The 26,444-nt window shown below is 42.7% G+C and overlaps 1 protein-coding gene across 3 annotated transcripts in view; it reads left to right on the top strand.

Moving 5' to 3' along the window:
* The window catches only part of FHIT (fragile histidine triad diadenosine triphosphatase), a 609,993-nt gene extending 584,695 nt beyond the window's left edge, over positions 1 to 25,298 (top strand). For all 3 annotated transcript variants that reach the window (XM_069865715.1, XM_069865716.1, XM_069865717.1), the window contains 2 exons: positions 18,726 to 18,829; positions 25,097 to 25,298. In XM_069865715.1, coding sequence (XP_069721816.1) covers positions 18,726 to 18,827 — 102 coding nt within the window. In that variant the 3' untranslated portion in view covers positions 18,828 to 18,829; positions 25,097 to 25,298. The remainder of the gene's footprint in view (positions 1 to 18,725; positions 18,830 to 25,096) is intronic.
* Positions 25,299 to 26,444: the final 1,146 nt, after the last annotated feature.

Below are 26,444 nucleotides of genomic sequence, written 5' to 3'. Positions count from 1 at the left end.
AACCTGCTGCATCTTAGCTTTAAAGACAGCCTCTCAACCCCAGGCCTGGCTCAGGACAGCAGTGAGGGACTGGAAAATACAGGCATATGGAAACTTATACGTCTTTGAAGAACAGAGATGTTTGAATCTAAATTCAATATCTATGAAGGCTGACTTCAGACGATGGGGTCAGACCACTCCCTACTTCAGAAGGGTGGCAATTTGTGCTTAAATAGATTAGCAGCTATCCATATCTTCTTGTTAATGTTGCAGTTACAAATTAGTGTAACATAAAAGCTTGGTATAATTGTGCTGCAAATGAAAAATATCTCTTTATGTTGCACATCTCACAGCCGCATTAGACTTGCAAGCATTGTGGCAATGATTACTTTTTGCTGAGGGGGAGAGAAAAAGATAAATGACTTCTAAATCACCACATGATTCAGCCTGCAAGCTCTGAGTTTATTTGTAAGACATTCATCTCTTGTATACTCACCAGGAAAAAAAAATTATCATTTAATTAATAAACTTAATAGCCTAAGGTATTCTGATCCATAAAAAATAATATAAGAGAAAGAAATATTGAGTTGTCTGCAGACGAACCCACGATTTTCCTTAAAACTAATCATGCTTCTGCCTTGTTAGTTAGGAGAAGCCACATGGTAAGATGCATTGCTCTACTGAAAATCAAACGGATAGACCAGCCTAGAAAAAAAATTGGAAGCAGCTCTTTGTGCCTTGGAACAATTTCCCTGTTACATTTTGTCTCTATGACCTTTTGAGCTTTTTTTTTCCCTGCTGGCACTGAGATGCTGAACTTGCTTCCACTGAAGCCAACGGGTGTTTCTCCAGTGACTGCAGCAGATTCTAGCTGGGTCAAGTTCTGCTGCTGATGGGGCCTGACTCGCTGCCTGTGCCTGTTGTGACATTAGATCAAAGCCCCATTACAGCTCTGCAAATCCACAGTTACCAAGCTGGCTCCAGGGCTTATCCTGGCTAATGCAGAATAACCAACAGCAAGACATGTCCTGGTCTCCTGTTACCAGCGGCTCAAATGTGAGCGGTGGTGGCTGCCTGGCAGGATGGGGTTTGTTTGCTCTATCTGCAGCTCTGTGATGAGCCCCGTTATGATTTTATTCTTTGCCAAGGGCTGATCTAATGCACAAGGTGGTTGCTGCGGCAAATATGCAAATCTGTCTTTTTTTTTTTTTTATTCAATCTGCACTAAGAATGTACCCTTAAAGACCTGTGGATAGTGGATACTTTCTTTGCAAGTGTGCAGAAACAGCAGGAGCTTTTAATTTCTTTTTGCATGGCAGATAAAAATGGAAGCGATCTACCTCCTCTCACAGACAGATGCATAAAGGTAGCTCCACATGTCATTTCTGACATCAGTGTTAAATGGCCTGTGGGGTTCTCATTCAAATACACCTTTGGAACATAATAGAGATGCTAAGAATACGCGTGTTAGAACTAAGAGTGCTGTGGATGCCATGACTTGGTTGTGTATTGGTTCTTGTCTCTCCATTGCTGGAGCAGGTAACTCCTCCAGTCGCACTGGTGCTACAGGGAATCTGGTTGGGCATCAGATTCACTTGAAAGTGAGAAAGAATATAATGGAGGATATTAAAAAACACACAAAGGAAAGGAAGGATGGCCAGGAAGGTGGGGTAGCACTTTCAAATAGCAGCAGACTATAGTCCTGATGGTATGCTGGCCTCAGTGTAATTATGACTGAAACCAAGTATCTTCACTTTTGCTTTTTTCATCTCTTTGCGCTGCGTCTTTTTGAAGCTCCAAAGGGAGGCGGAAATATTAGAATAGGTATTATTCTCTATTTTTTTCCCCACAAATTCATTGTAAATGTGGATGTGCCAGTTATGATCTGCTCCTAATTTATCTGTGTTCATCTCAATTTTGAGTTTGCATACAGAGCTATTGTGTTTGGATGCATGCAGCCTCCTCCCTTTCTGCAGTGTTTTTATCAACAGTGATCATTACAGGTTTCTAGAATATTGTGAGAAACCTCACATTTTCTTGTGCTGAGTTCACAGTTAACGGAGACCTGTAGACCCCAATTAGCACAGCGGGTCAAGGGACGGGCTAGTGAATAAGAACGATGCTTATGAGTAAACACTGCAAGATGTAGCCCTCCCTTGCTGGGTCTCCTTTTGCCCTGTAAGCACCATGCATATTTTCTATGCTGGGGCACAGGAATACTAGAAATAATATTAAGTGTGCAGTAGCTGCAGTTGAAACATGACGGTGGACGTGCAGTGACAGGAGAAGCTTCTGAAGATGCAAGAGAAGAGATGCTAAGAATGAAGGAAGTGTTCTTCTCCTAAAACTTGTCAGAATGTTGGATTTTGAACTAGTCAATAACATTTTCATGAAGAATTTAAACTAATTTGTCATAATATTCCCCTCATTTTAATCCAGCTCTGCATGCGGTTTTCTGACTCAAAATATGACTTAATTTCTCATTCTGCACTGTGCTCACTGCCATAATATGTGAGCATTCAGATGTCTTCACTCAATCATTTTAATTAAAGCAGAAGTCCTTACCCTCAAATGTGGACAGTGAGAAACACACAGCCAGCTATGCTTGTTAGGCTCAGAAGGTTTTTTAATTATAGATGCGCCTACTGGTATTCAGCGCAATCCCATTTTAGCATTTAAGCGAGTGGTCAGCTTAAATGAGTTCAAACAGATTTTAAGCACAAGCTTAGTATTAAGAGAGAACTTAAATGCCCTGCTGAATGAGGACATGAATTGGCTTCCAACTTACTGACAAAATTGTTATCTAGAGAAAATGCCCTTCCTTACTAGGACCTTATTAGATGATCTGGGGATAATAGCCTTTTCCTCCCAGTGCCAAAATCAGCACAAGATCTGTCTTCATGTTGTATGCAAAGGCTTACTGCAGCAAGCTGGTACAAACTATTTTGCTTTCTTCAGCTTATTGTCAGCCTTTCCTTCTCTCTTTATTAAAGAATGAACAGCTTTTTATTTTTTTTACTGGGACACTTTTTCTTTTTTTTTTTCTTCAGTAACCAATTTATATGAACTTTTAGTGATGTTCCAAAACCCTACAGGTGAGTGCGAAGGCCAGCAGCTCTCGGCTTATGTCACAGAAATAGTCCCTAACATGGTATTTATAGCTTTCCAAATGTTCTTAAGTCTCCCTCCTGAACTGTATTGAGATGCCCAACAGTAGCATCTCAAGCAAACTTAAATAAATAACATGTAGAAGAAGAAAAAAGAAAGGCATCAGATAAGCAGGGAGGCAGTGACCATGTGGGCTCACAGGTGATGGAGTCCTACCAGTGCTGCCCTGGACTCAGGCTGGGCTCCTAAGTGGGGAGAAGATGCCAAGAGGGTTCTGAGGCTGTGTTGTCTCAGGTGGAGCATCATGCAGAGGTTAAGCCCTAGACACTTGGTGTAAAGAATTTCTCCGCAACTTGGCTGAGCGGACCAGAGCCGTTTGAGGAGCCCAGTGACATTTAGCAAAGAGCATGACTTGTAACAGGCTTTGAAATAAGAACAGATTCATGCATAAATGCAGCGTGGTATTGGTTATTAATGAAAGAAGTGGAAATAGGATGGTAGAGAAGAGTTTATTTTTAACTCCTGTTTAGATTTTGCAAAGTGTAGTATGGTATGAAAACCAAGGGCTAGTAAAAATTTAGGTGAGGGTGAAATCTTACAGAATTCGGTGTTCTCTAAGAGTAGATAAAGTAATATAGAGAGAGGCTGTGATAAGAAAAAACTTATTCCATCTAGAAATGTTAGTTTATAATGTTATCTAAATTAAGTGGTTATTGATTATTAATATATCTACTCCTCTTACTGGCCTATTTGACTTTTTTCAAGCTTTCAGAATTTGTTATGGGGTGCCCTGAATTTGAGTGGCAATAGTGAAAGCTTTATGCTCTGTAGCACGCTGGCCAATCTGCCAGCAAAGTAAACAGCACTTTAGATAAGATTTAGGCTTGCAGCTTTGCTTAATGAGAGCATCATCTTTCAGGGCACGGATTTGCTCATGTAACCGAATAGGCCATGCATATCCTTATTTGTTATAAAAACTAATATACAAAATAAACCCTATTTCTGTAGCTACATGGGTAACATGTTACATCGATGTTGTTATCTGTGTAATTTCATTATAACATTACTCAGCAGCTCAGAGAAGAATGAGCGAAGCTGTGTTATTGTGTGGGTGATTCAGATGGAGAAGAAAACCCAGCAGGTCCTGGCATGAGAAGGACTCATGTTCTGTATTCCCACATCTCTCTCTATGGGCACTGCTCTCATCTGCAGTGAGCTCTGATGATATGCACAGCATAAAATACTTAGCCCTAAACTGAGGTGAAAATCAGTAAGGATCATAGGAATTTGTACTATCTGGTGTTTGATGACCACATTAAATTGGATGCCTGTAAGAAAAAAGAAAACAGCAAGGCCATATTACGGCATGGATACTGTTACCCGTATTTGTGATCTGCACCTTCCTTCTCACAGGGCTGCGCCTTCTTTCTCCCACAACTATGGTGCAAAGCAAAAGCTTCCACACCATGTTTTCCTATTAAAGCAAGAATGGTTGAGGGGCTACAAGAAAGCCAGGGAGGGACTGTTCACAAAGGCTTGTGGTGATAGGACAAGGCGGAATGGGTATAAACTGGAGAGGGGGGCAGATTTAGACTAGACATCAGGAGGAGTCTCTTCACCATGAGAGTGGTGAGCCCCTGGAACAGGTTGCCCAGGGAAGCTGTGGCTGCCCCATCCCTGGAGATGTTCAAGGCCAGGCTGGATGGGGCCTGATCCAGTGGGAGGTGTCCCTGCCCATGGCAGGAGGTTGGAACTGGATGGGCTTTGAGATCCCATCCAACTCAAGCTATTCTATGATTCTGTGAAATGTCGCTGTCGTTTTATACCATTCACATAGAAAAACAAGGGACAATCGCTGAGGTCCAGCTGTCGCTCTGTGCTGCAGACAGTTTGAGGCTGGCCAATGGCTTCTCTGTCTTAGATGCATTTGGTAACTCTTTGGTGTCATGCTGTTGCCTATCTGTCATTCTGCCTGTGCTACACAGTCTGCAGGATGTGTTATGCAGAAACATTCTTCCTTTTACTATGGCTGTTAGTGGACCTGTAGCTGCCTAGTGGCCGATAAGGCACCGTATTTTCCCTTCCTTCCCAACTTGTCAGTACATCTCACTTTTCAAAGTTGGATTTTAAAAAAAAAATCCAATAATTTGAGATTATACTGATTGAGTTTTTCTTTCCTAATATAAAATATTCAAACAAAACACATTCTTGAAAAATTCTGAGGATGACGTCTAAAGCAAATTTTAAAATTTGCTCGTTGTAAACCCCTCTCTTTGGAGTGCTGCATAGCAGATCATTTCAAAGTAATTATTATGTGAAAATTGTAGGACCTTTTTGGTTCATACATATTTCAAAGAGATGCAAAGCCAATATAAAAAGATTTTTAATTGGTTTGAGATAGTAGCAGGAAATTATTTTCCTTCATTTGTGGAATCAAAAAAAAATTAAGGTATCTCAGCTATTAAATTTGGAAAAGGTGTGCATATTTCAGTACTGCAGTTACTCATGTGTGAAATGCAGAAAAATGTTAATTGAGGTGGGCTTGTGAAGTGAAATTAGTTGCAAGTGGACTGTAGATGAGTAAAGGGATTCTAAGGATGTTGCACCTCAGCCATACTTCATACTATCTTTAATTCATTAAAGATAATTGGAATCTTAAATAGTTTCCTATAAGGAATTGCTACTACAGTGGTCTAACAGTTTTAGTCTGATTGAATCAAATGCTAATTACTAATATTTGGGTTTGCGTTGTGCTTATTTATGTACCGGACACCCTGATTACTTCCTTGACTGCTAGTAATCTTTTCTGTCAAGGGTGACATCCCCTCAATCACCTGAAAATACAAGCTTGAATGAGGAGAACTTCAGCAAGAGGAACTGCTTGTTCCTGTCCCTGTATCCATCAAGTCTGTTAAAAATAGGAGCAGTTGTTCAGTGTTTCATCACTGATTCAATCCTCCCCAGTAGCTAGAGCAAATGCAAAGTCTTAGGTGTGGTTCTCTGCATGGGCTTGACAATACTTGTGTGCCACCACACCTAAAATTCAGGCAAATAGGCTTTTGGTGAGGGCATAAAATCAGTGGGTTTGCAGCCCAAGTATTCAAATTGCAGTGTGGGTGCTTCTGAGACCTGAACGTGGCTTCTTGGACTCCAGTCAGCACAACAGATCCACGGTTCTTGGGAGCAGGACAGGAGATATGGTCTTCCTAGCTCTGCCCCCTCTCCTGCCAGGAAGAGGCTGTTCAGTGTGGTGGGACTCCCCGTCCTCATCCAGAAGAAAGGCAAAGCAAACAATGCAGGAGATGTTCTCTGTTGTAAAAGCAGAATACTAAAGTGAATGGGACAGAAGCAAAAAGACAAGTTGTTTCATGTCAGAAAGCCAAATGAAAATCTATAGTCTGTTACAGATTTCTTTTGCTTCTCATTATTACTGTGACGTAAGTGTCCTCTGCATCTATTTACCCTTACTTGAGGTCTCAGGCTTGCATATTTCATTTGTCCAGATGGTCTCCATCACCATGTGAAGGATGATCTTTCTGTGCTGTGAAGATATGTGTGCCAGGTCCCGCGCATGTTATCACTTATTTATTACCTCCCTGGCGGCATGCTGTCGCCAACAGGCGTATAATTAGAATGGCTCAGGCTGGAGACCTGTGGAAAGTCTGAGTACTTTGATAATTGGCCAGTAAACACTGTAGGTTTGTGCTTGAATCCTCTACGATTTCCACTACTGGAAGCTCAAGTTTCTTTCCACACTGACATATTTATCTTTTGTTCTTATAGAAAGTGGAAATCCTTGCATTTTGGATCTGTTCTCATTTGTGTTGACTTACTTGATGACTTGTTGTTAGAAACAGCCTGCTTTTGGAGGAACTTCTAGTCATTTATGCAGAACAGCAGACTCTCCTCTCACACTCCCACCCTGTACAAAAAGAGAAAAAGGAAAAGGGAAAACTAAGAAAAGCAGAAAAATGTTATTGGAAACAGCTAAGCCAACTGCATAATCTGCAAGTTCTGTGCGTCCCGTTATGATATCTGAAACACAATTATCAAGCTTAAGTTAATTAGACTAATGCTTAGAAAATCTGGCATGGCAGATTGTGGTAAGTAATTATATATACCGATTAAAAGATGTAATACACAGTGAGCAGAAGCAAAAAGAAAACTCCATTTGATACAGCCAGTGAACACAGACAATTAAGAAGTCAAGTAGATGAGCACTGACAAAGATACTGAACTTTGTGGAAGATGATAGGCAAGATGCCAGTTTTCTAGCAGAACAGATTTTGCATAGTATCAGTCAAACTTTTGTTTTATGAAAATCCATGCTACTGTTTCCTAACTGAAATATAAGAAGGGCCACTTGCTTTTTTTTTTTTGCATTAGATGAGCTGACATGAATACAAGGGTATGTGCAAACAAGAATGTGACATTAGGGTACTAGTTTACATATATATAGCAGTGGTGTAAATGGCTTTTCTTAAAAGCAATTCACAAGATGTCATATGAGAAATAAAGCTGTGAAGGCAGCGTCTTCTGCGATTAAATGCAACGTAGTAATGCTTACGGGTCAGAATGAATGAGGAGAGCTCGTGTGCCTTTGTACACCTCAGTACATGCACAGGCTAAACCCTGGAAAAAGACTGAGAAGGTGATAATTGTGAGTTTTGCTTGAAGACTGGTTTAAAAAAAAAGGCAGACCTCAAGAGTGGAGAGAAAAATGTAGCAGTAGACCTTCTGTGGAAGAAGTTTTGCTTGCCAGGCACCCTGCTCTGACTTTGAATTGTGTCAAAATTAATGAAATTATCTTGCATATCCTCCACAAAGTTGCCTGACTGTCCCACCTCTTCCCCAATCAGGTCCCTCCTGAAGAACGAGTGGGGAACCTGCAAATTCCTAGTCTGGCAAATTGAGATGAAGCAAGCCTGTGCTAGATTCATTCTCCCAACATTTAATCCACAAGTGTTTCAGCTTCTGGAGTAATGTACAACCTCTTCTCAGCTGAGCCACGTGTTTTATTCATATCTGCTGGAAATCGCTTTTCTTTCTGTTGATCTTAGTGTTTCGTAAGTCATGAACAGACTCATCGAACTGAAAGCAAACAAAATTACTTTTTGTCTTTGAAAACTGGGAATGTTTGGGTGGCTTTTCCTGCCTTCCTGCCCTCAATCCCACCATGTTCGTGTTGTCACCCCATGGGGCACTGGCACAGGAGCAGAACTTGCAAAGATATTGCAAGCAAAAAGTTCAGTGACTTTTCCAGACAAATATTTCTTGAAGCATCCATGCTCAGAGGTTGGACTATTAATTCTGCCCAATAGCAATGACACTGAAGTCTACATAATTAATAATAATTGTGATGCAAATACTCTCAATTCATAATCACTTCACAAAAATGCGAGCATGTCTGGAAGAATGTAGCAAGGGCAATAACAACTGTTTTTTCCTAGGCAGTTTAATAAGATTTTCAATGTGTTTTCATCAAAATCCCTTTCCTACTAGTAGTTATCAGCCTTAATTAACTGCAACATGTATCCATCTAAAATTAGTTCTCCCCAAATTCACTGTCTCTTCATTGAAATTATTTGTGGAATATTATATTCCCAGGCTTTTGTGCCATCCCTGTTCTTCAATGTGGGCGTAATGTGGGTACAACTGGGGTCTTGCTCCCCAGGAAAAGAATTTAAACAGAGGCCAACATTGCAGTTTGGGAGAAGAACAGCTAGATTTCTACTCCACCCAGGGCAGGCAGCCTGTGCCCTTCCATGCCCACCAAAGCCACTGTTATCCTAGTCTGAGTTTCATCGAGTGAGTAAGGGCTCCTGCACTCCTTGTCTGTGGCTTTGTGTTCACATTTGTATTTGCATTAATGAGGTTGATGGAAGGGATGAAGGAGCCTGCCTGAGCAATACCAAACTGTTCCTCATTTTCCCTCCTCTTCCCTTGCCTGCGTCTCTCCACTAGTGTTGGGAAAATGATCCAGGCACCTTTTGAACAGCTTCCATCCATCCCAAACAGCACCTTGGTCCATATTCTTTGTGAAGTTTGTACAATAGACAAAAACAGATTGGGCGAAACCCTGTGTGATGTCTTCCCACCTAAGTTTTATGGCTGTGTTAACTGACTGGAAAAACTGGAAGAAGTGATTGACTATCTGAAGTCTCCAATTCCGCTTTCATATCTGGGTCTGGTACCATATTCTGCCATCATAACATCAAGAAGCGCAGGACTCCACTGGGTTTTATAAATATTCTAGACATTGAAGCTATATTTTTTTCCCCCTTTCCTGCTACTTTAAAAGATGAATTTGCAGACTCTGGGGCATTTGCCCTTGACAAAGCTTGTCTGGTTCTCGTGCCACTAGGTCAGTGGAATATCAATAGATTCTTAATGCAGTCTGTCTTTTAGAGTTTCTTTCATTTCTTGGAGCGAGAGTAAATGTCATTCATATTGGCAGGTTATAATGGGAACACTGAGATACTAATTTTTAAAAATATACACAGCTTCCTTTAAACAGTCTCAGTTTCCCTTGTGTGTGTCTTCAGTGTGCCTATAGCAATTACAAGGTTAGGCATCCCTTGAGATGCTAGAAAAGGTCATTTTGTTGTCTTTTCTACCCCGTGCCTCAGTGAAATATTCATGGTATGGCTCAGGTATTGAGATTGGGTTTAATGTTTCATTGCATCACCATCTGTTTTGTTGTTGTTGTTGTGTTTTCCCTGGGTGGGGGCTGAAGGGGCAGGGAGGGTTGCTGAAATATGGGTCCAGACCTGATATAAAAGATGAACACTGAATGTACAGGAAGAGAGTGGCTCCTCTGATCTGAGCTATTTTCTTTTTAATGTTAAAAGTCTTTCCAGCAAAAATCTGCCATTATGCATATTGCTCATCAGTGGTGGGTAGTCTCTGTGTCTCCTCAAATGCTAAGAAGCCACATTGAAGTAGGCTTTTATATTATATCCGAAGTTCATTCATATAACTTAGCGCAGCCGTTGAAATAAAGCTCCTCACTGAGACAAAAAACACTAACAAGTTCCAGGGACATATTCAATAGTTTTCCAGAGTATTGCGATGACTTAGTGGCAAAGGGCAGCACAGAGGGAGGCTAAACCTGCAAGGGGACTTGGAACGCCTTAGATGCGGGTCCCCCAGTTTCTTGGCCACCAGACTTGGGGACAGCTACAGTGACCCCACTTCTCTACAGTGGGGCTCTCGTACATGAATTTTAAGCTCCCTAGTGTCTTTATTTTTCCTGTAACAAAGGTGTTTGGCCCATAATGTTTTACCAGGATTTTTCAAACCCTTTTTTGGAGCATCTTGCTCTTTTTCAGCGTTTCCCTCTTACTCCTGTTGATTTAAATGTCATGACATTTTAAACATGACTTATTATAACAAAACAGTATATAAAACAATAAGCTGCGTAGTAAATGCAGCCATATTTTTCAAAGTGAATGTTAAATGAGAGCAATTTATTCCTCAACCTATTTTACTACCTACTTACTAGAGGGTATTGGCTGCTTAAATCCCGGGGAGGCAATCTTGGAGGTGAGGTAGCCCTTTGTGTGCAAGGCTGAAAGCTAAAAGAGTATTTGAAGAAAGCCTGGGGGAAAAGGCAGTCCTGGGGCTGTAGCTTCATCCAGCAGTGCTGTGATCCTGAGCGCTGCAGGGGAAGCAGACAGGGCCATCCTGGGAAGCCCTGTTGGCAGGTGAAGGGTCCCCTGAGAAGCACGTGGCAAAGCAGGCTTTGAAAGCCCCATGGTTCACCTCAAGCATGTGATATGAGTCATTTTAGACATTTGAAGTCTCCTTAAAATCCTCCAGTCACGGGAGAGAGTGACTCAGCATGAGTTACTCTGGGACACGTTGACTGAATGTTTTCTTCTTAATTTCGGAATGTGTTAGTGGGGGTGAGGATTTGTTAAATAGGAATAAGCTAATTCCCCAGAGAAGAAACTGCTCTTTGCTCTGGCTGTTGCGAGCTCTTCCTGCAGCTCCCAGAGTCATGATGAGGAAGATGAGCATCCTCCCAGGAGACAGCGACAAGCTTGCACCCCCTGTGCATGGCATGGGCTCTGTGCCGATGCCACGTACATGCAGCCTTTGTGCTGGCAGGAAAAAGCAAAGAAAACAAATCGCATCAACCTCCTAACACATGTGTCTTCCTTGGCATGTCATGAATCTACTGAGCATGCTCAGGGTAGGGCAAATATTTGTCTGAAGTTAAGAAGATTAGCAGGGGAAGTTCTGACTTTGAACCTCCCTGCATCGGGAGGCAGGATTGCATCAGCCTGATATGGGCGCATCGAGGTTATCTCCGCTCTTGGAGTGGGACGCGCACATCGCTCTGCAGCTCTGACCTTTTGGGGAAAGGCTTTCAGTCAAGTAATACATGCACCTGCATGAAATTTTTGAATCACTGACTCTATCCTTGATTAAAGTGCTTTTCCTTGATTAAAAATAGCCTTTTTCCAAATGAGTACTGTTGCGTGACAGGCTGTGCACAGTGGATAACGTTTCCTCTAGCATTACCACATTGATGACATTGCTATTTCTAACCCAGGTCTCTGTGCAACAGTTCTCTGGCGTAGGCAGCCCTCTCGCAAATACTATTAGGAAGTTCCCTGTGTCCATCTGACTTTTTCTACCTGGGTGAAATGAGAAAATGAGCAAATCTCAGCAAATGAGAAAATTATAGGATGTGGAGGTTTTTTCTGCAGTGTTTGCTGTAAATTAGAGCAATTAAATTACAGCACGCTTGTAACTGCAATTAACTGTGGAGACAGGCCCTGAGATGTGGAAAGCGCTAAACTACCTGGGCTGCTCAGGCTGTGGTGTGGGAGCCTTGGTAAAGGCAGCTCGGAAACAGGTCCTGACCTCACAGCAGCTGATGGAGGCATCTTGCACCGTGTTAGCCCAATTTCTTGTGGGTGATCAAGAAGACGATGCCTCGCTTGTTCTTTGCCTGTGTTTTTGCCTTTCCTGGGCCCCTGCCTGGGGCAGCTGCAGGAGCAAAACCCAGCTGGAGCATGCCCAGGGCTGGGACCTCCTGCAACAATTACCCCCAGGTAGGTAAAGCAGAATTTAGGGTTGTGCCCAAGCAACAATGCAAAGCAGTTGCAGCATCCCCAAGAAGCTACTTGGTGAAAGCACTTTATTACTTCCATTATGCTTTCATTTTACGTTGCTAGTTGAGTTGGAACTCAAACTACAGCTGAAGGCGGATAAGATGGAGACAGGAGGCAAAGACTGGCAGAGGAGACTGCCCACCTCAAAGCTCACGTGCCCTTCACATGACAGCACAGGTATCAGGGGGTACAGGTAATAGCAGTAAATGTCACATTGAATTACGTTATAGGGAGAGGTGGAAATGAAGTCTTACTATGAGGATATAAGCTAAACATAAAGAGAAGTGAGAGGAATGAAAGCATGGGAGAAAAGAGCAAGGAGAACAAAACCAGGGAGAAGAGGGCAAAGGAGGCAAATCAGGAGTTAAGTTGGTCTAAAGTCAGTACAAGAGGGGACACAGATGGCTGGAAGTCACCATGAATGTCCTTAGTATCACCAAAGGGCTAAGGAGCCATAGCCAGCTCAGTCCTCAAGACTGATTCCCCCCCCGTGAGGGGATATCTGGATGAAGCCCACTACCTCTCCTTGCTGCAGTGCAAGACTGGGAACTGGGATGTGCTGTGGGTGCGTGTTCACCCTTGCAGCTCTGGGTCCATAGGGAGTTAGAGGAAGAGGTACGTGTAGCAGCCCTGGGTTCGTTTTTGTCTCCAGTCTCTGGAAAAGGGTTGCTACTGGAAAGAGTAGAGGAGACATCCAGCATTTCACTCAAGTGTGGGAATTAAGTATGGAAAAGCTACCTGGGTGTATCAGTAATGATAAAAGCCACCAGCTGGGTAACACCTAATATCTGATCCAAACTGCTGGCAAGAAGTCATTTTGGAATTTTTTCCTAGCTGCTGTTTTTTATAACATTAAATCTTATAATTGCTGAAGCAGCCGAGTTTAGTTGTGTTGCAGCAGTTTGGCACAATTAGTCTCCATCACTATGATTTTTCTTTTAGTTAAATACATTGGAGGTTGTAAACTCTTAACTATCAACAGTAAATATTCATGGGGAGAGAGAATAGCACAGTGCTAACTACCGTAAAAGCTTTTTTCCCCCAATACTGTTTGCTAGTGCTCTGTATTAACACAGGTTGCTTTTCTGCTGGTGTTATGGCAGAAGTGGAAGCAGCCATAATATAGATGTTGCTTCAAACAACAACCAGCCTCGACCCTGTCATCTGCTGCATTGAGAATTCTGGGCTCCTCTGTAAAGGGCAAGAAGGAGAGGTTCCCCAATGCGAATGTGTTATAAAACAATATTGTGTTTCCCTTAAGAATTGCAGTGACAAAACCAGACCGTTCCGCAGTGCTAACAACTTCAAGACTTCAAGTAATCAAGACTGACAGTCATAGATTATTGGTGGAAGAGCATTTTCTGCTTGAGGTGAGAGAAGAGGATAATTTATCAGAAGCCCAAGAAGTCAGACATCAGTAATGATCTGCTTGAAGAAGGGCATATCTTAGAAATAGCACCTTTATTTGTACTGCAAGGCAAGAAGATGTACTAAGTTATAAACAAGAGTCTTAGTGCTTGAAGAATGTTGAGCAGATACAGTGTGTAATTTGCTGGGCAGCTGCGATTAGAGAGTTGACTAATATGTGTCTCTGTGCTTGTCCAGAATGTTAAATGAAAAAGTTAGCGTAATAGAGACTGTCTAAAAGAAATGTGGATGCTTTCTCATCCTATCCTCCCAGAGTTATCTGGGCTATGCTAATCTGGCTGCTTACCTTTTGTTAATGTGTGCGCTCTGAGCTCCTGTGATAGAGCAACAGGGGTGCGTTTGACTTCAGAGAATGTGGGGCTTTCTGGGTTTTGCAGCAGAACACCTTGTCTGTCTGGGGTGGTGGTTTTGCAAAGCCGCCTTCTTATGAAAACAGGCCAAGTGTCAGCAGTTCTATAGTGGTAAATAGTGTGGAGCTCTATGGGAAGAGTTTTATAGGCTGCCACCTGCCCTGTGCAGCCTCGGTGTGTGCTCTGCAGACCTCGCTCTCTGCACCCGGGCTGTGTCCTGCAGGAGGAGTTCCTGTCCAGATACCAAAAAATGCTGTTTCCCTGCTGGAGGGCAGCCCTGAAGGGAAGGATTTGGTTAGGGTTAGAAAATGATGCTCGTATCAGTATAAAATACCCTGGAGATCTGTCCCTTGTAGTTCGTTATCCATTGTTTCTGTTCCTGCCAGCCTCACCTGAAGCTTAGAGCTTTTCTTTATTTTAAGAAAACATTCGTTATAGGTTGCTTGCTTGCTTGCTTTCACTTAGTGTAGGGATTGTAACATTATATATGACCAACATTACCATAACATTCCTGATAACAGGCTGTGCTTCCCCACTCTCCCACCCGGGCTTTGGGGGTGACAAGAAGCCTCCTGCTAGCCACCAAAGATCACTTGTCAGAAGAGCCCAGTGTGCCTGCAGAGCTCTGCAAAGCCCCTGCCAGTGGCCCCATTGCGCCATGAGTGTCCCTGGAAGACAAAATCTTATCCCCTTTACTTCGCAGGATTGGCTCTTGTAGCCTTACCACGAGCTGTTTTCATCTCACTTGAAACAGCAGCTGCTTACCACAACTGGAAACGTGTGCTTTGCTTCGGAAGGGATCCTAAAGGTGAGCAGTTTCTTCTGGAAGCATTCCTCTTAAGAACAGCAGTGGTTGTTTAGGGCCCTTTGGTTAACCTGTAACCCCTCTTCCAGGAAATGTAGATAAGGTAGCAGAAGTATTTTTGCAAGGATGTGGATCGCTCAGTCTCCACCTCTATTCAGATTGTCCAGGGGAATCTGGGAAATATAGCTCTCAGAAAACCACGTCAGGCAAATGATGAGGGACTCTGGATAATTTTTTTTTTTTTTCCAGAGCTTGCAGAAGCAGAGTTTTTCTACAGAAATTATCATAGATACTTCAAGCCAGTCTTTGTTTGAATGCCTCTACCTGAATAAGGATGCTAGCTCAAGTTCTTCAGCTTTTTTTCTGTCTTACTGGGGGAAAAACAAGGGGAAGCACTAGTTTTAGCAGGCAGAGGTATTTTTTCCCTTTGTTCGAAGCAGAACCTCAGAATGTTCTCCAGGAGAGCAGCATTGCTCCCACTGTACAATCCAAACTTTCAATACCACATCAGATATTTGTAGAGATGCATAGCTGGGGCTTGCGTGTGAATATGAACACACTTCAAGGCACAGAAGTCCCTTAGAAACAAGTATCGACTGCTGCCTTTGTTTCCCTCCTGAATTCTAAATCAATACAATTTAATACTGAAATATGTATGTCCTTCTTCATTGAAAGTATATTTCTAAGTCAGCCAGGATACTATGGAGACTATCTTAGCCTCTTTTTTACTCTTTTATTAATAAAAAACCCCAAAACAACAACTAAGTGCCAGTGGACAGGAGAGCAGGGTGAGGCTGTGTTTAGCGCTTTTGTGCCAGGCTGGGGGTTGCTGTGTGGGACTGCGGACTCTCTACCAGGAGCTGGGGCTGCTGCAGCAGGCTGGGTTTCCAGGCAAGTTTCAGAATTCATTGCTTCTACTCATGTATCTGGTTTAACCTTAAGTCAAAGATTGATTATTTTTAAAGGTTAGCAGTTATGTAGCGAAAGAAACCCTCTCCTTTGCAAGCTTTGAGAAGTCACTCTGGTCTGCAACTTCACGGTTTTAATTTAGACAATACCACCAGCCACTTCAGCATATGCCTCCTTATTGCTGTTCGCTTCAGCTTCTCTGAGCAGGGAAAATAAAAGTGAAAACTACAAGTCAAATCCTCACTTTACTGGTCTCCTGGAGTCAGCTCTCACCTGGGTGGTGCAAAAACAGGACAGCAAGGATGAACAGCAGCCAAACTGCATCGCTAAAAGTGTTTCTTGCAGGATTAACAAGGAGACTTTGAGGAACAGGGGCTTTCCTCCCTTGCCTTCTGGCTGTTGCCTGCTCTATCTCCCACTGATACCAGGTAGAATGAGCAAGACCTTTTGTTTTTAGAACAGCTCACACCTTAGACAGCTGATTTACCACCCCTTGGCTCATCTTGGTGCTTCCTTTTGTTAAATATAAGCATTTGTGGCCCCATGGAAGGTACAGGCTGATATGTGCAGTTTCCTGGTATAGTTCTGGGCCCCTCACCACAAGAAGGATGTTGAGGCTCTGGAGCGAATCCAGAGAAGAGCAATGAAGCTGGTGAAGGGGCTGGAGAACAGGTCTTACGAGGAACGGCTGAGAGAGCTGGGGGTGTTTAGCCTGGAGGAGGCTGAGGGGAGACCACATTGCTCTCTACAACTCCTTGAAAGGAGGTTGTGGAGAGGAGGGAGCTGGCCTCTTCTCCCAAGTGACAGGGGACAGGACAAGAGGGAATGGCCTCAAGCTCCACCAGGGGAGGTTTAGGCTGGACATTAGGAAAAATTTTTCACAGAAAGGGTCATTGGGCACTGGAACAGGCTGCCCAGGGAGGTGGTTGAGTCACCTTTCCTGGAGGTGTTTAAGGCACGGGTGGACAAGGTGCTAAGGGGCATGGTTTAGTGTTTGATAGGAATGGTTGGACTCGATGATCTGGTGGGTCTCTTCCAACCTGGTGATTCTGTGATTCTATGATTCCCTCTCCTTGCTGGCTTAGCTGTGGTACCTGCACACACCAAGGCGGGGGTGACAGTGCATGCACTATATTCGTTCCTGGCTTTTAAATCTTTCTCCGTAATACTGTAGGCTTATTACAAGATGGATTTATAACACACCTAGAGCTGATGTAACAATGAAGATTGGTCCTCTACTAGTTGAGCCATAATACACTCTAATTTGCCTACAGCTACTTGTATCGTATTGGCAAGAAAGGAAATAGCTTTCTAATTCAGCTTCATCTGCTGAGCAGGAAGAAATTTGTGCCTCAGAATGTAGAACTACATAGAACTATAGCTGGCAGCAAAATTCAGAGTCAGAGAAACACAGCACAAGTAGAAGTATTTGTGAGTTGGATGTGTGCTAACAATCCTAGTTTATTGCTAAATGTGCCCTATACAGTAATGCCGTTTGCTTGGCAGGTTCAATATTGTTTCATCTTTGTTTTTTTTCACTGCTTCATCTTCTGTGCTAAAATTTGTCCAGGAGTAAAATGTGTAAATTCATTAGTTTTCAACTTTGTGACATTAACAAGAAATCGATATTGTAACATTCTTCAGAAGCACTGATGCTGTGAATACAATCTGTGTTGTGCGCTGTACCTAAAAACACACTGGAAATCTCAGTGTTTAAGCTATTAATGTGAATGTCCCTGCTATCTATTATAAATGTAGCTTTCCCTTGATGACTGGCAGGCATTCTTTGAGTGGACATACATACAGGCAGTCACTCTAGTGCTGGCATGTCATATTTCACGTAAAATAGAACTCCCTTGTTCTATACAGCAGCAAAACCATCAGCTTCTCCCTTCTTCTGGAGAGCAAAAGATGTAATTGAAATCATCATGTCTGGGATAACGTCACTTCATATTATTGCTGCATATGGTATAGAATTTATTTCTGTGGGCATATTTTGCAAAAATTAAATGTTTCACATACTTTTGATATTTTTCCCCAGTAAATCATTAATAAAATATAGTTATGTTTAAAATAACAGGTTTGGTTTCTAGACCAGGGATGTGTCTTGCTTTCAGCAAGGGCAAGGAAGGACTAATAACTTGCAGGCAGGGAGGGAACATCCCTTCTGAAAAGTACCGATATAAACGGCTGGTGGGAAAAGAGCTGCAACGGGGCCTTGTTATCACAACAGGTCTTTGATGGGAACAGTGGCCCCATGAGCAGAGGAAAAGGCAGAGATAAAATTTTACATGAATTACTGACAAGGTGTCTAGGCAGCTTCTGCCTAGCTCACTCCACTGATGTGATGGGTACTTCAAAATGACTGAGTGTGTATGTTAACCTATTATTTTTACCTACCAGCTTTGTTTAAAGCCTCACAAGGTGTCTGATCATCAGCTTCCAAAGGTGAACTCTGTCACTGCCCATCATTCACCCTAGCACCATGAATCTGTCAGAGCCAGCTAACTACTGTTACCACTCTAAATGAGTAACCTTCTCCCCTCATCTCCATAACCGGGTCCCTCAGTCCTGCAGGCACATAGGAGTTAGAATTGTAGAATTGTAGAATAGTTTGGGTTGGGAGAGACCTTAAAGATCATCCAGTTCCAACCCCCTTCCACAGGCAGGGACACCTCCCACTGGATCAGGTGCCCAAGGCCCATCCAGCCTGGCCTTGAACACCTCCAGGGATGGGGCAGCCACAGCTTCCCTGGGCAACCTGGGCCAGGGTCTCACCACTCTCATAGTGAAGAAATTCCTCCTTATGTCTAGTCTAAACCTGCCCCTCTCCGGTTTATACCCGTTCCCCCTCACCCTACCCATACAAGCTTTCATGAATAGTCCCTCCTCACCTTTCTTTTAGCCCCTTATGCAACCTTAGTTGGGTTGGTTGCATATAGGTGTGTTCTGAATTTGACAATAAAACTGGGGAAAAAATATCAACAGACTGGTTCTTTTCTTCTTCCTCCCTTAAAAAAGTTGCAACGACACGACAAAGAGGATTCCCCTGAAAAGTGGAGGACAGAAGAAGAGATGGCAGCTGAAGCAGCAATCCTGAAGAAGTATTTTCAGGAAAGTTAAAGGTGATGATTTACATATTGACTTACTCCTGCAGCACCCAAAACTCTGTTCAACCCTCTGTAGACTTCTTAAGGACAAAAGGAGTATACGTACAATAGAACAAAAGATACCAATGCTCTTAGACTTGTGTTGTTTCCAAAAGGACACAGTGTTCCAACAGTGACTGAAACAGTGTGCTCTTCTTGGAACAAATCAGCACAGTTCTACAGCATTATGTTTCCAGGCAGCAAAAAATAACATACCTGGAAATGAGGATCAGCAGCAACTGTTTAAGAGGAATGTCTAACCTAACATATTCTCTCTCTGTTTTTAGTACAGAAAATGGCTTTGGTACCTGTGAAGCACTAAAAATTGGTGTGTCTGTGTACACTCAGATATGCGCTTAGGTATACAAGATACTTGCAGAATTCAGACTAAGGAGTGGATAAGCAAGTGTGAACTTCATCTGTCAAATGTTAAATTATCCCATCAGTTTAACTTTCAAAATTAAGTCTACTGGAAAACAACCTGTTCTGCTGAATTTTCTCCTAAAAGAAAAAGATTAGTTGCAGGCAGGAACAGAAAGGAGAAAATGTTTGGCAAACACAAGCATTGGTGCTCTAGAAATTGAGAGTTTTTCATTCTGTACCCAGAGTCCCAGAAGTCAGATTCTTATAGTAGAAATGAACTGGCCCCAGGAGATCAATACGAGTTTCGCTGGGATGTGCACTGCAGCAATGATGCCAAAAGCTCCTTCTCTCCTGTTCCCCATATGTTGTTTGCCATCATCCAGCACACACATTTCTCTGTCATTTCTGACTGTTCCATGTTTTTTCCTCTGAAGATCTGAAATCCCATAAATATCCCTCCTCCCTGCCTGTGGCTCACTGCTTGCTGCCCAGCTTGTGACATCTTGAGCTGAACTACCCAGTGTGTGCGTGGGACACTTAAGTGGCAGCTCCCAGTGTCCTATGCCATCCTGTCATCTCTGTTTGGGCTGATTCATTGGACTCTTTCCATTTTCCTCTTGCATGATGACCACGCTCTTACCTTCTTCAGTCACATCTGAGCCAGCATTTCTGTGGACTGGCACAGAGAGAGCTGTGTAGCACACGCAGTTCCCATCTGTGAAGGAAACTTGTCCTCAGCATCTGGGACCTAGGGACCTCCAGGGTTTGGACTACACAGTCACATTTCCACAGTGGCTGCTGGATTTGGTTTTGGATGCTTGGTTTTCACCTTCTCAGAAATATGCTTTCCAAAAATTAATTACTCAGCCAGAAAGAACGTATCCTTAGGTAATGCACATGTAAGCACTTCTCTGCTAACAGAAGCATTGTGCGGTGCTTTATCTATGGCACAGCAGCAAATGAACAATACTTAGGATAAAATGGCACATCCCTATCTATTCCAATGTGATGATGTTTCCCATTATATAGTTGGTAGGTTTTGGGGTGGGTTTTTTCATCTAGTTGGAAATGAACTGGAAATGCTTTTCTGCAGAGATTCTCAAAAGGGTTGGAGTTAAATCCCCACATATCAATAAAATGTTCTTAGGCTCTTCTTATACTAGATGCAAACCTGGATAGTTGCAATCCTGCAAGCGAATTCATGTGGCTGGACTTGTATTTCCATTTATTACGAAAATATGATATTGAGGTCATTGCCTTTCCTAGAAGAAACTGGTAAATTAAATCTCACTGGCATCATTATCATGAGTGTTTTGCCTATTACAGGCAGTTCCTCCAACCTTTGATTCCCCACTCAAGGCATCACTGTCAATCTCTTCTCTCTGACATTGTTTTGCTTCTGAGGTTTAAGGTTCTGAACCTCAGATAAGGGTATATCTGAGCACCATCTGAATTTCTCAGCCATTCTGAATTTTCTTTTGGCAAATTAACAAGGTTGTATGCATCCTTCTTTGAAGCTATTTTTGTTTTTCACCTACAAGGGATTTATTTTGCCATTTATAACTTTACCTGGATGTTATTTGACTTGAGTTTTTTTCAAGCAGTACAGGGAAAAGTCAGAAATAGCTGAATGCGGGTGTTCTGGAGCCAATAAATGGCATTTTTTAAGGCCTCATGCATTATTTTCCTACTTAAGTGTATTGTTCAAAGAAGCCCAGCTCAGCTATATTAGCCTGGACAGACTGAGCTCTGTTCTGAGCTTTCCCAGCTACCCTTCCCAAGTCTTGTGTGACTTGAATAGGTACAGTAGCACCTTTTACCTGTATTTATAGACTGTCTGATCAAGAAGGACATGAAGGTGACTTTTCTTTTTCCTAAGAAATGCTCAAACAAGACAAGAAGCTTTTGATTCTCTTCCTGCTACCTTTGCTGGTGCTGCTCCCTCTGGAACATCCCAAGCATGTGTGGGCTGTGCAGGGCTGCTCGTGGTGCTGTGTATGCAGAGCTGAAGTTCAGTATAACTTTGTATGGCTCTGGGGAAGGGAAGAAAAGGGAAAAAAAAACCAGCTATCTATGGAAAGGTTATTTAATATATAGTTGTGTTACTTAGTCTCTTGCTTAGTAGCACCAAGATTTGACCCCCTTAGGAGCCACTCGTCGTGCAGTGTTGGCTGTTATATGGTCAGTTGTGTTTGATAAATAGTCAGTCGTTGAGGTGGATCCACAGGGAAGGAGGCCTTACTCAAAGAGCAAGATTTGATGCAGCATCTTAATTTCCAAGCCTATCTAGGTGACTTGCAACACCCTCCTTTGGTTTCTTCACTGCAGTAAAAGCCTTCCTGTTCTTTCTGGCACAAAACAATGGTTATGCCTCTGAGTGGTTCCACTGAGTAGATCTGGCACTGGTGCATATAGTGAGGATACAGCCGTCTGCAGGCGCTGTACCTGGGTGGCTTGGACCACAGAGCGGTTTGTCTCCTGGGTGGGTGTCTCATTGACAACACAGACATGGCCAGAGATGTTTTCTGCAACAGATGCTCCTCTGGCATGCAGTCATGGAAAATAACACCACGCTGAAGACTTTGGTTTGGGGAGTGGGAGCAGGGGAACGAGGTACAGCCAGCAGGGAAACCTCAGTTTGGGAGCCTTATTCTATAAGCAGGGCAATTTTTTTGAGCGCTTGCACTGGAGTTAGGCTCAAGGTGGTGCCTGGTCCTAGGGACTTCCCAGAGAGCAATTCATGGCTGCACTTGGGAGCTGTTTGCATATAATCCCTAAGTAAATACATCTCCTGGTAATCAGCTACAGATTTCTCTGCACTCCAGACTTAAGTGCTATTAATTATATCCCCCACTCAGCAGCCTCCAAGAACCATTAATTAGAAAGCAAGAGCTGACGCTTTGCTTGTCTGCATGCGCCTATTGTGACCCGAGAGTGAGGTATAAGCTTCAAAAGAAACATGTTTTATGAAGGTCACCTTGGAAAACATCAAAACAATCCATCAGGAGAAGAGAATGCAGCACTCCAAGTGTGCATTTCAGTGTGACATTATGCTTTAAGTAGTTGGAAACAACAAAGAGAAGATGGATCAGATCACAGGTTCTGTGCTTTTTCACCTAAAATTCTCTCTTTTCTGCAGTAAGTACACGTAAAGTAATCTCTTTGTCATTTCAATGGAATGTAAGCGAAGTTAATATCAACAGAAATCCAACAGACAAACATAACCTGGCCCTGGCTGGTATTTTAGAAGTGTAAAATACCTTCTAAATCCTAACCCAGAGCTGCTGCCTCTGCAGCAGGGAGAAAGTTTATGCATAGGAGTTAAATTATCTCTTCCAAGGGAAGATGTAAACAGCCAGAGTGCAGTGACTGTGTGTGTGTAGCAGTGATACCCGCCCCAGAAGGCTCAAGGCAAAGGGCTTCCCCAAACGAATGCGGTTTGCTAATGCACAGCAGACTCAGCATTGAGGTTGATTTGTTTTTCTGGTTGGAGGATATCATTATTCTTATGAAAACAAAGGGGCAATAGAGATAGCTGTGGTTATAATTGACACGTCTTCCGCTTGTAGGAGGCCAGCACAAGCATAATGGCCCCTTCGCACCTATTCCAGGGTTCTATTTTTGTGGCTGTAAGTAGTACTGTGCTAAAAGTTATATGCTGCGTTCTCTGGACTTCCATTTCCCTATAGGTGGCCATTTAATTCAGCTGTAAAGAGTACATAAATTCCAGACAGCACTGCTTGGATCCTGTAATTATAGCTACAGTAGAAATGTTCTGGCGGGAGATACATAAAGGCAAAGCAGCAAATGTGTTACTGCTAGCAAAGAAAGCTGACAAAGGCCCAGATGTTCTCTTAACTTGCACATGCAGCAACCAGAGTGCTTACCTGGGCTGTCATATGCCGAGTGTTTGGAGTCTAATCTGTTGTTGATTCATCATTGAGCTTTACATGTGTCATTGTACAAGAGGAAAATGGGGAAAGCCAAGCATAACTGATGGGTGTTGTGTCTTGGGACCTGGAATAAAGAGTTGAGGCACAGGATAATGCTGAGCTTCAAATAAGGATGATATCAACAGTGGGTCAAGTATTTTTATATGCAAACCTGTGCTACAGTGGTGCTAATCTCTTGCCCTGAAGCTGCAAAAGGATGTACTTCCCAAGCAGCCAGGCCTCCTCCTTTAAGCAGATTCACAAAACCCATGCCAAGTAATTTACAGGCTGCCATCAAACTGTCAGTCAGGAGGGGCATACAATGGAAACTGTTGCTCCAAATGCCATTGAAAAGAGAAACATATGTTTTGGTGACAAAAGACAATCAAACAAAGAAGTGGGTGGTTAGGGTGTTGCAGCCACAATAGCAGCAAGGATCCAAGCCTTGTCCACAGCCCTGGGGAACAAGTTTGGGGGCCGTGCCCTCATCTAACCATAGGGTAACAGCTTTGTGTTTAATAAGCTGAAATAATTTTCCCAGTATTGAAGCCAGCTTTAAACATGCTCTGAAGTGAGGGTACAAAACTGAAGGTACCAAGCAAAAAGCCCACTTCACACTCGATTATTAGCAAAGGTTTGTATCGTGTTATCTTATTGCTGTAGCTGCTGCATAATAGAACTGCCCAGAGAGACTCTCCAACCAGCAACTCGAACGTGACCTCAAAGCTTAAAAGCTGCCTTTGTGCAAGTTTCGGTATCTAGGCTGTGTAGGTGGAAAGGCATTAATAACTCCTCCAGTAAGTAGTTATTTGACAAAAAGAAGGGGTGATGGACATTGGAATGATATTGGTCTGGGTGTACTTGAGGCTCTGTTTTTTGTCAGGCTGTCAGTCTCTACATGGACGGACAGGTATGTGCACAGGTAAATCCCGATGCCCCACTCAAGTTAGCCCCCAGGGCTGCTGCAAGCCTACAGTTAACGCTGCAATAACAATTTTGCCATGAATTTGTGCAGGCATCATACACAATTTTTGTGGCTGCAGTTGTCAGGCTCTCAGTATTTCTATTCTCTGCTTCAGGAACACCTTCCAGGTCTGTCATGGCACCTATTACAGGTCTTTTACTAGGATGGACCACCAACAGATGAACAAAATAGGAGCAAACGTGAGAAGAAATACTGAATTCATTCTCCAGCGTGTGAGATGGGGCATTTTTAGGGCGACAGTCCTACATCACTCCTGTGCAGCACATTGGTATTAGGTAGAGCCCCACCTCAGGGTCAGGATGGATGAGTATATACACGAGATGATGATTGTGAAAGAGCATTTGCAGGAGCTTATATAAGAGATCATGCTCCCCAGAGACTCTTGCACGAGATTATTATAGCAAAATCAATTTGAAGAGCAAGAAGCTGGATTTGATGACACAAGATGCCCTTTCTAAATCCTTTGTTCCTGTGACTAGCGGTCAACAGAGCCTGGGGACTGTGCTGTCTTACTCAGGGACATCAGCAACGTGACTTCACTTCGTGTTTGTTCTTTGTAAAATGATCCTGACCCTCTTTAGAGGGTACTTTGTGAATTAGGAATGAAAAGCACAATGTGAAAGGCAGGCACTAGTATTATTTGGAAGTGGACTTTATTGAAAAAGTAGATAATAAATCAAACGAGCGCTCTTTTTTCTTGCTCTGCAAACGTGATTTTAAAATAGTTGTGTGCAGGGATTTTCTCCTTTCTCTATTGCACAGGCTATAATGGGAGCCGAAAGGTGCTCTGTGTGTGGATTTAACACTGGATGTTTTCTTTTGTCCATCACTGCCTGTGTTTCCTGTTGGATCAATTAATGAGCACCTAACCCATAAGCAATAAACAGCTTTACATTGTGTCTTACTAAAAAAGATCCAAGAAAGTATTATACGTAGCTGTCTGTTGTGTTTGGTATTTCCTAGGTAACAAAGTGTTTGAAAAACATCCTGTGACCTAAGAAAATCTCCTGAAAGACAGACATTGTCCTCCTGTTCTCAGTGGCCCTGGAGCTGCAGTTGAACAATTTTATTACGTTCTACAAAACCAGGATTCTTCCATGAAGAATTTTATTGGACCTTTGGCTATCATCAAGCTTGAATTTCAGCTAAAACAACTAACAGCACTGACTCAAAATACTGCTCTAAGTAGTAAGTCTTATTTTTCTGAATCGTGTACTTGGGAACAAATCTTTTTAAGTTGTCCCTTGGCTTAAACTGAAATAAAGCGCTAGCAAAAACAGGTACCTACTGTGTTTAGGTGCATTACAAAGCGTTTACTCTGTGTTGTGCTTTTTGAGATTTGGTTATTGTATGTGGGCTACGGTATCATAGAAAAATCAGATATTTTAGCAGTATGGCAAGTCTTAAAACCCAAGACTTTGTTACAGACCAGCCAAGATAAACTCTGAGAGCTACCATTTTGTCAGGTAAGGTGGTATAACAAGAAATATAACACTTTGAAGAGTTTTCCTTTTTCTGTTCCTTTTCGTATGTTGTCACGATGCTTCTGCAGCTTAAGGTGATACAAAACACTTCTGCAAAGCCATGGATATGTAAGGCTGCTAATGGGATAGGAATCACATTAGGGCTGGACTGGGACCAACGTCTTGCGGCAAGAAATAACATGAGTGGGGTCCACCCATGCAGCACGCTCCTTTGGTGCAAAATGCTGGGTTCAGAGCTTCGTCCAGGAAGAAACACACTGTGGGTTAGTAGTTGATTGCTAATGTGTGTTAAAGGAAAAAAAGTCAAACAACAGATGGAAGAGAAAAAGAAATGAGTCTGCAAGATACGCATGAAAACAGCACCCATAATCTTGCTCTTGAGTTGTGGGCAAGTGACAACCAAAGCTTTCTGTGTCCCCTGAACTCAGGATAGAAAATAAAATGCAGCAAGTCTTTCAGTAAGAGCTGTGCTGGGGGGCTGTAGGGTGCTGAGCCTGCCCGAGGAGGTCAGGGTCAGGTCCAAACCAGAGCCTGGCAGCACAGTGCAGTCACTGTCCTGAACAAATAAAAAAGGCCTGTCCAAAAGGGTTGCAACCCAACCTGAGAAGTATCAAAATATACAATGGATTAACTCATATAATTTTTCTTAAGTCTCTCTTTGCTGTGTGGAGTAGTTCAGGCCATTGGTTTGAAGTTTTCGTTCTGGTCAAATATAAATAGAAACACTAGAACTAAAGCACTTGTGTTTGATTCCATGATGTGGTGCTGTTAAAATATTGCTCCTGAAAAGCCAGTTTGATTCGAAGATTTACCATGACCCAATGTGA

The sequence above is a fragment of the Phaenicophaeus curvirostris genome, chromosome 11 (assembly GCF_032191515.1).
Source record: "Phaenicophaeus curvirostris isolate KB17595 chromosome 11, BPBGC_Pcur_1.0, whole genome shotgun sequence".
Lineage (NCBI taxonomy): Eukaryota > Metazoa > Chordata > Aves > Cuculiformes > Cuculidae > Phaenicophaeus > Phaenicophaeus curvirostris.
Note: the sequence above shows the minus strand (reverse complement) of the source record. Positions and strands in the feature narration are given on the sequence as shown.